The sequence below is a fragment of the Blennius ocellaris genome (genome assembly GCF_963422515.1).
Source record: "Blennius ocellaris genome assembly, chromosome: 6".
NCBI lineage: Eukaryota > Metazoa > Chordata > Actinopteri > Blenniiformes > Blenniidae > Blennius > Blennius ocellaris.
Window position 1 is genome coordinate 8,304,251 of NC_137655.1, and position 10,378 is coordinate 8,314,628.

At 40.7% G+C, this 10,378-nt stretch overlaps 1 protein-coding gene across 1 annotated transcript; it reads right to left on the bottom strand.

Annotated features, from left to right (window-relative positions):
• Positions 1-2,878: 2,878 nt before the first annotated feature.
• twist2 lies at positions 2,879-5,990 on the bottom strand. Its single transcript, XM_080498415.1, has 2 exons — positions 5,265-5,990; positions 2,879-3,342 (listed from the first exon to the last, which is right to left on the bottom strand). The coding sequence occupies exon 1, from the start codon at positions 5,791-5,793 to the stop codon at positions 5,299-5,301; it is 495 nt and encodes a 164-aa protein (XP_080354541.1). The 5' UTR covers positions 5,794-5,990; the 3' UTR covers positions 2,879-3,342; positions 5,265-5,298.
• Positions 5,991-10,378: the final 4,388 nt, after the last annotated feature.

Here is a 10,378-nt window from a genome sequence, read left to right on the forward strand (position 1 = left end):
TGAAGTGACTTGATAAAGTGATCCTCACCAGCACACAATGGGGGAAAAAATGGAGAGAGATCAACACTTGATGCATATTTGGAGTCTGAGTAATGCTTTATGTGCCCTGGTGGCAGCCTACACAGCTGACTTTCAGCACTGCCAAAACACACACACACACACACACACACACACACACACACACACACACACACACACACACACACACACACACACACACACACACACACACACACACACACACACACACACACACATCGAGGAAGTTGATCCCAGCCAACATCAAGTGGTATAAGGCTAACCTTTGGAGTTTTTTTTTGTTTTTTTTTCTTCTTTCTAACTGAACCAGACGAACACCGAATACCGTTTGAGGCTCACAGAGTGTAAACCTTCACTTTATTCCTTTTTTACTGCAAATTAAAGTTTTGTAGCTTTTTCCGTCTGATTTTACGGGAAACATCTGGATCTCTCGCACCACTGGAGTAGTGGCCCCGGGTGATTCTGTGCAGCTCAGCTGTGAGGGCCCGGGATAATGAGCAGGTATCAAACAGGCTCCCATGGATAAGCCGGCCTTGGTAGGAAGGGTTTGCCCAACAGCGTCCAAGACCACCATGCCAAAAGTGACTGCACACTGTGGCATCTGTTCATCTTTAACAAGTTATTGTGAACGAATTAAGAAAAGATTCTGTCTGGTATTGTTTCAACTCTTTGCACAGTTTGCAACTCCACATGTAGAGCTGATTATCAAAAGAAAACAATATTTTTTTAATGTATTGTTTTGTCACAAGCATGCATATATCTACCAAAATGAACAAGAGCTTGACCCTCAATCATCATGCAGACACAGTCATATCACTCCAGAAACAGCAACCTCAGAACTCGTCGCTTAGATCAGAGTATTACACCACACTCTTCATCAGATATATCAATTTATCCCTTGTAACCAGGAAGCTAACCAGAATTTAATGGTCATCACTGAGATCATGCCTTTAAAGTGCTTTATAAAGTCTGGACACTGCCTCATTCATCTCGATTTATTAGCTCAACCGTGTGAGTTTGGTGCATCAGCATCTTCTCCCTGCAGCTGGAGGGGAAAGCTGGTGTTTGCAGGTGTTTCCTTGTTTGGCCCACATTCACAGACCTTTGAAATAAAATCTAACAGAATAGTACTAAAATAGTCCTGGAGAGATTTAAGATATTTAAAAAAAAAAGAAAGAAGCTATTTTATCACACATCATCACCATCCAGGACTGAATCATCCAGCTTATATTACACTTGTCAATACGGATTTTTTTTTTTTTTTCCTGCTGCAGTGTCAAAAAAGTTACTATAAACTTTAATCTAAGAGCTGGATGTTGTGCTTGACAGTATCAAAATCGTGATTCAGTTTACTGACTGAAAATGAAATCATATGAAAAAATTTATTGAATATCAATTACCAAAAATTGCTCTTTTACTTCAACACTTGTGGAGCCGTGTTTCGCTTAACTCAGGCCAACATTTTACAATAGCCAGGGAATTTCAGATAACTGAAAATGTAGACATTTCATGTCAGCATTTTGATTCAGGGTTCATGCAAAATCTGTAATTGTCTGAAATTCTGCTGTTAGTGGAGTTTTAGGTTGCATGGTTATGTATAGTTGCCCGAAAGGTTTTCTTAATTATTTGCACTTCACAGTAACACACAGTGCAACATGTCCTGTTTTATGTAATATTGCTGAAACACTGTTGAAGATAGAGAAATCTGTTAGAATGAGAGTATGACATAGCCAAATAGGAAACATTACAGAGGGGTTGCTGCTGTACTGAATATCAGCATGGCTGAGATCACTCCATATTCATCCCAGCAGTGTGACACTGCTTGAACACTATGGTTGACAACAACACAAATAACACAGTGATTGTGACTTAAGCGCACAAATGATGCTGCACAGATTTCTTCAGTGCCGCATTTCTACATGGACCTCATAATTTTTTTGTATTTTGTGTTTTCCATATACAACCATAGAAAAGAGCATTCAAGTCTTGTTTGTGAAGCTGGAGCCAAAGTAAACTGTCATTAACATAATTTTTAACCCTTATGAGGCAAAATGAAGTCTCCCAGTACCGTCATACTGAATATCAGCAAGTCTGAAACTTCTTTCATAACTTACACTTCTATAAATCATAAAGATGACTACACTAAACCATGAGAGGATCAGGCATTTCTGCAGTTTGGATTCATCAACCTCTTTCAAGCAGCAGTGCAGAGTTTCAGCCACCACACAGCAGCCCCCCCTATAACAATAAGCCCCTTATAGTGTTTAGATACCATCTAACCACGTCTGGGAAAGCGGGATGTAAACAGTGTTTTAATGCATTAAGCAAGCAGGAGCGATTAAAAGGCATTTCTTTGCTCTCGAGTGGTTCTGTGAAGCAGAGTGCGGAGTTATTGTCCTTATCTGCGGCTGTTGGGGCTCCCTGCTCGTTAAAGAGCCCAAAGGCGTCGCTATTTAAAACGATTACTCGTTATTTGAGCGGACAAACATTTTATACGGCCCTGCTTCAAAATTGGCTCGAATTTCCTGCACTGTTAATGAAGCTGTATTTTTTTATGGTATGTTGGTCCACGACCCCCCCACCCCCTCTCTTTGACTTTTTTTCCCTTTCCATAACAAGAGGAGGGGGCGACTTCTCACACCCAGCAGAGAAAAATGTAGAACAGTCCAAGACGCTTTTTTTGTACGTTGTTTCAAATAATTGGCTCAGCCCGACCCTTTTTTTTATGTATTTATTTTACTTTAACTCCATTGTTCATTTGTTGTTAGAGTTTACATATGGAGTTGAAAAAAGAGCCTTGTTTCGTTCAAAAAATACGTGTTTTAATAAATAAGCAGAACAACAAACAAAATGTACATTGGACGGATTTTGGATGAAAAAAGTCGGTGAAATGAATCCATGCAGCGAAACTCTCTAAATTGCATTGGTCCCTTTACAGACGACAGGCGTACAAGTATGTACAATATGCATTCACCTCTCTCTCTATATATATTCATTTATATTTATACTTTGGTTTAAAGTCTTTGAAATCAAAATATATTCCCTTCTTTACGGTTAAAGGATGACTCTGGTGATACAGGCCGTACATCCGAGCTGTTTGTTGGACTCAGTTGTTTTGGGTTTGTTTTTTTTTAATCTGCGTGCCACAATCAGCTCCAAATGCAGCGTGATGAATCTGCATCCACATACACACACATGCGCTCCTCCAAGAGTGTGTGTGCGTCACATTACGTCTCCATGCCCGTGAGGTCGATGGGTTCTTCATTAATCCATTTGGTCTTCATCTTTGCAGAAGTAAACAGTCTGTAACGAGAAATAGGGGGTGGGGAGGATAAAAGAAAAATTATTGATTAAGCTGTGCGCACGCGTAAAAGTGCACTGAAAAAGACGCACTGGCTCAGTCTGTGGGAAGTCATTAATGAATCAGTGAAACCACACGAAAACGTTTAGTGTTTGAGCCGTGCTACAGTCAAATACGGAACGAGTTGTTTTTTTTAATTGGAAACACCTGAGTAAATTCACGCCTTTTCATTTCCGTCTGGATTACAGGATAAGCCTAAAACAATAAAATCCAATTTCCCACAGGAACACTAAACCCACCAAACTTTAAGTACATCATCACCTTCCACAAACCACAAACGTTAAAGTAAAAGATTTAAAGGATTGTTTTTTTAAAGGTAGGGCTTCGCCCACACAAGTTTGACAGTGTACATCACCTTTCCGTTAAAATGCACGTGGAGGGGAAAAAAAACCCTAAGTACTGTCATAGTTTGAAGTCCAAGAGCAGCATAGACAGGTTTCTTGTGCTCATTTCTCCACGCTTTGGTATTTTCCTTCACATTCCACCGATGTCAATTCAGCTCAGAAAAAAAGACCCACCCTCAAATTTACTGTGCTTACACAAATCAGTGTAATGAAGCTGAGTCCTCACCCCCCTCACCCCCCCTCACCCCTTCACAGTGTAACGACAACAACGCCTTGCTGATGACTGGCACTTAGGATCAGGCGGTGTGGTAACTACATGTCAAACCCACCAAAACTAAATAAACCCTGATTCTGCTTATTTTATCCAGAAAGGTGTTATTTAGGTGTCGTCTACTTTACTTCAAACTATCACAGATTCAGTAAAGAAAACCGGCATATATGTCTTATTGGGTATGTTGAATATTTCGATGAAATTCACAATTTTCTGCAATAATTGAAATATCCAAACCCCACCCCACCATTTTTTTTTTTTTTGCAAAAGATCAAACTGAGTTCTCCAACAACAATTCCATAATTTAAAAAAACCTGATCAACCCGATCTTTGTGCTTTACGCATTGCATGCACGGAGCTCTTCACACTTCTATCCTTTCTGCTCGTTAATATGGGCCTCTGCTTTTATTGTCTTGCTCTGGCTTGAACTTTCATGTCCAGCCGAGCTGCCCATTCCTGCGGTCTCCACACAGGAAAGTGCTCGATTGTGGATATAAATTACCGGTGGTGGCACGACAGCTACGTTTCGCTCAGGCCAGGCTCCTTTTCTAACTCGCTCATTAGAAAATGCTATTAAGACGTCCTGAATAATAATAATAATTAAAGAAAACCTTAACTTAAGAAGACATGTTTTCCTGTTTTTGGTGCGTAAATATAGCACAAAAGATATATATTGTCCACCTCGTGCTTGGGAAAGGTTTCCAAAACTATTATCCGCCCACATCCTTCCGTGTAAATTCTCAAAACAGACAAAGTCCCGCTTTTCAAATCTTAAACTTTGAGCCTTCTCGTGCAGGAGTGTGAATGGCTCAGTCGTGGCGTGGTTGTGCCCGCTCACTGCAGCATCCGGACGCGCCGAGAGGGATTTCAACAAGATGCTGAGGCCTCAGCGTGAAACCTGTCACAGGTTAATGGGCGCGTAAAACTTGGATTGTGCTATTTGAAGCGCCCTGGCTGATTTAATCTTAAAGCGCAGCTGAAAGGATGAGGAGGGTTTTAATAAACTCATCAAAATCTAGCCACAACTGTCCTTCAAACCTAAAAACACGTGGACGCACAATTTCCCCCAAGATTTAACAGAAAAATGCATTTTCTGTTGAGAAAATGACATTTAAATGTAAAAAGCATATGATGATCGAATTTGTTGATGTCGATTTTTGATTTGCATAATAGGAGCAGTCGATTTACAAATACTTCCTAATATAACCTAAGGCCTACTGATACTAGTTTTTTTGGATGTGGTACCCACCGCTTTGGCATTATGAGTGAAGGGTCTCTGTGCGCTAGTGAGAAGCTGACATAGACCAAGCGCCCTCCATCCTCCACACGGAGAACGCGTAACTGAGTCTTTCGTGCGCTACGTAGCTGCAGCTGGACATCTTGCTGTCCATCTCGTCGCTCTGCAGCACCTGACAGAGGAAGTCTATATATCTGGAAGCCAGCTTCAGCGTCTGTATCTTGCTGAGTTTGTCCGAAGGCAGCGTGGGGATAATTTTGCGCAAAGACGCAAAGGCCTCGTTCAGCGATTGAGTCCGCTGCCTCTCTCGGACGTTGGCGAGGACGCGCTGGTTCTGCAGCTCCTCGTACGACTGGTTGCTGCTCGGGCTCGGCTTCTTCCCTCGCTTGACCGGCCCCGGGCTGCTGCTGCTGCTGTCCTCGCTGGACTTCTTGCTGTGTCCCCTCTTCCTCGCGAAACACTTCTGCTGCCTGTCCAGCTCCTCCTCGCTGGTCACCAGACTATCCACAGGGGAGACCGGAGAACTGGAGCCCTCTTCCATTTCTTTCTTGAAGAAATGCAGGGATAGAGAGGAAAAAACGTTGTCCACCTTTGAAGCCGTGGTTACGCAAAATAAATGTACCGCTATCCTTGAAATATGAGTGGGGCCGGACAATGTAAGACTGCGTCTGTCGGCTCGTCTTCAGAAGAGACGGAGTTCGAGACGCTGCGGCTGGCACGCTTCTCCGCTCGCAGAAAGTTTTTTCCTTACTATTTTTTGGAAACTTTATCCCGGTTTCAGATGCTAAATAGTTTTGAGAGTGGAAGGGGAGGGGTTAGGAGGGTGGAGGGGGAGCCAGGCAGCGCGCGGCCTGGTGCTCTTAATAAGCAGGAGGGACCAGTCATGGTTTCATGTGTCTGAGATGAGAGAGACGAGGTGCTCATTTACTGTTAAAACCAACGGATCACTTGCATATTTGTTTGACATTTTATTTTTTGGGCTTTTACGCACGAATAGGAGGACATCAAGGTGGGTGATGCAGGGGAGCTTTTCTCCTACCGTCCCACTGTCTTCTCAAATATATAATATGTGAGAATGTAACTTCAAATAAATGCGACAAATCGCCACACAAAACGAAAATAATTATTTTGCAAAGCAACACAATTCTATGAATCAATAACCTTTATAGAGCCCCAAAATTGCTATTGATCCCCCAATGATTAAATACCGACCCTTGTTAGATTACTCCCATCCAACTGACAAGTTATTAAATTTACTAGGATTTACACATTAACATTTTTCAATTGCTTTGGTTGGACTATCAAAATGGTTTGAATTTAAACAAGTTGTTAAAATTAAATAAACATAATATTCGTTACGCACTTTACGCATTACAGTAAACGTACATATTCGTGATATATAGCAATATTTACTTGAAATATTAATAGTTTCACTAGTTTGAAACAAGATTCCTTCTTGAAATGGCATTCAAATATGTGTCGTGCTTTTTGAAATAGAGTTCAGATGGAGCCTTGTGGGCCAATAAAGCCATCGAATAAATGGCAGCAGTATAAAATCCATTTGCTCTCGGAGAGTTGAGGCTTTGCGCCACTCTCCGTGAGGCCTTTAACTTCCACTCAAACCATCGGTGTACAGTAAATACATGCGCTTTAACTCCGGAGGACAATTTACGCGCACATATTCGCCGCAGTGCTGGAAATCCATCCGCTTGATCCCTGATCGAATCAAGTCTCCCTGTTCCTATAATGTGGAAGTCAAACAGGAAGGACGCTTTAAACGAAGCGACGGTTTGTGCCGGGATCCCTCTAGCAGACGCTTCTCTCCGTGCGTTTTGTCAGCTCTTCATCTGTCATGTCAGGTTTCCCCCTGCGCGGAGCGGCGCACAGGTGGATCATATTATGCAGCTGAACTGCCAGCATTGCACAGTTTGTCCAAATCAGCTGACTGACCCTTGGAGATCACTGGGACTCAAAACAGTCCACTTAGACTCCCACTAACTGGAAAATATAAGTCTTTTTTTCCTTCTTCTTCTTCTTTTAAATCTGAGAAAAGATTATAAAGAAAATATTCCAATACATTTCTATAAAGGAGTGCCAAGCAACAAAGTCCAAATACTTAATCTTTTCTCTTGTACTTTCTAAACTTGACCATAAATATCTGTACTTTCTGTTAGTGCATTGGCAAAACTACTCCACAAGATGATGACTTAAGCTTCTGGTGCTTTAAAAAAAAAACCCAAAACGATTTAAATTGAGTGTGAAATTTCAAAACGCATCAATTAATCTTGAAACTTTCTGGTACAGTTTTAAATCACTTAATAGTCTGTTTCATTGCTCTCCATGAGGGATGTCCAACACACTGTAGTTTAGGGGCCACATGCTGTCCAATTTCATCTTGAGTGGGCCTGACTAGTAAAATAGTACCATAGAAAATGCTAACTTTGAAGCGTTGCTTTGATGTGTTGCAGAGTATACATGATGAAATATGTACATTTTTGCAAAATCAAACAATTACTTCTAAAAATGACTACAGTTGTGACATAAAGCCAATTTGAATGAAAATGGTGCAAAATTCAAAGAAAAGTGTCCTACAGCTGTTATATTAAGTTTTTTTTGTTTTTTTTTTTTTTTTTAACAAACTTACCCTGACAACTTTGAACCTATGGCTGCTTTGCATTCTTTATTGGCAGCACTACTGGTATTTCAGCTTGGGTCTCAGTGTTGTGTTGTGTCTAAATTAGTTTGGAAAAAAAATATGTTTGTGTTGGATCCTCTTGTGGGCCAGTTGTGGCCTACAGGCCTTATGTTTGACATCTCTCATCATCACATTATACCATTTTAAAATAGTGTGTTTTATTAATAATAATCAGTTATAGCTTTATCCTTCAGAAGTCAAAACCTGTATAGTGTCATCAGGGTTTATCCAATCCCAATCAAGGTCAGCCCTCCCTTTGACCCTTCCAAAATTAGGCAGCTCTGCTCTGGCTCACAAAGGAAGTACTTTCTCCTCTTCCCAGGGTGGGCAGGTGTGGGCACAGACTGTCCAGCTCACAGACACAGCAGATTCTGAATGCAGCTTGTATGGTCCAATATTCTAATTGAGGAAAATCAAAGAAAAGCTGGATTTGGGGCAATAAACTTTGAATATAATGTTTTTGGACCAACATGTCTCATGTTTAAATGTTGTAAAAGTTATAATATGACCCCTATAAATATTATTCATCCGGAAAAAAATTTGGAGACGCATTATCTTGTTCCCAACTCCACTAATATGCAATAACAGAGACTATATATAACTCTTTCGATGGGGCTGTGGAGTCAACTAACTATAAAAAAAAAAAACTTTTTATTTGATTACCCTTTGATAAGTGCCCATCATTAACAGGCTTCCATAAATAATGTGTTTTTTCCAAAGAACGGAAGGTATGAATCTCCCTTGTTTCTGCCTCTGCTAATATGTAAATCTTAAAATGGCACAAAGAAGACAAAACCTTCTAATGAAGATTAATGAATACAGGTGATGTTCAGTATATCTGACTGTATTTTCAGGTGCGCATGGGTCTTCAATACTGTGTGACTTTTTTAAGGAAACAAGGTTTCGACTGTTATTGTAAAGCCATCATTAATCAAATTGTTCTGACTAATTATGTTGTATTAGGCAGCAATTTGGCTAATCTACACTGTAACGTACCCCACAGTTCAACAAAAGTGTCTGAAAAAAGTGTAATGACTGGATCTGAGTGTCCATGTTGTGTGTGTTGGACATATCCAGTGAGACTGCTTATTACAAATGGGCTGGAACAGAGTACTTGAAAAATTGCTCAACTTTGTTCAATCCCATGAGTGGTAGAGGCTCGCTCAGCTCAAAGGAGAGCACAGTCTGCTTTGTGTTTTTGGGCTCTCGTGGTAATCGTTACTGTCACACTACTTTTACTCAATGCCAGGGGTCTTAGTTCAGATTGTGGCATGCTTCTGCACAGGTTTTTTTTTTCTATTCTATTCTATTAAAAAAAAAAAAGTAAAAGTAATGTTTCACATACGCAAGTACAAGAGCATTGCATCACTATAGGCATTCGCTCCACATGAAAGAAAAAAAAATATGCAGTTGCAGGAAAGTGGGTGCAATCACAAACACTTTCCCTGATTATGACCTTTGACCTTCAGCTCACAGGGCTTGGTTGCTGGGGGTGGTGGTGGTGGTGGAGGTGGTGGTACGGTGGGGTAGGGACCCGTGCAGTGTCTGTGAGTGAAGTGCTCTACGTCGACAAAAAAAACGATAAGGAACATCATTTCAATGCATTTTGCCCCAGTTTTACACACTAAAGGCTTATATCTTTCTCTAATGTATGCATATCTCTGTAATTTCCAAGAGGAAAGCTGTGGTGTGTGGGATTGTCTAAACTAAACCAGGGGTTGTCAAACAGATGGCCCGTGGCCCAAGAGGCTCCAATCAGGCCTAACAAACAGCAAGCAAATTGTAAAAATTCAAAGAAAACATAGATTTTTTTTTAACACATTTATTAAGAGTAGCTGATGCGGCAGAACACTGAAACCCTGGGATCATTATAAACCAACTAGCATGAGCTGCAAAGCCATGCTGTCAGGGTGAGTTTATAAAAAACATGAATGATGCTACAGCTATAGTAGAAGTTTTCTTTACATTTCACTATATTATGTACAAGAAGGTTTCATTAAAATTGGCTCTATGTTGAGATTGTAGTCATTTTCGCAAGCAATTGTTTGGTTTTGTTGAAAATATAGACATTTTCATCACGTGCACTCTGCACCACAACTTTAAAGTTTATTTATGACAGTTATTATGGCACTACTTTACCGATCCGGCCCACTCGTGATGGAATTGTGCTGAATGTGGCCCCTGAACTAAAATGTGTTTAAGCCCCCCTGGTCTAAACCTTTCTGTCTCTCCAGTGTTTCCTGGTTTCCTGCCTTTGGCACATGTATGAACCCAGAAATTTAAACCAAATAATCAAACATTTTATATAACTTAGTTACTTTGTCATTTTTAATCTAATTGCAGTTGTAAAACACAGCAGAGCAGGTGACCTTTGTCCTCAACAAACTATGAGACCACCTACCACCCTCCATTTGTTTACTTTAGTAGATGG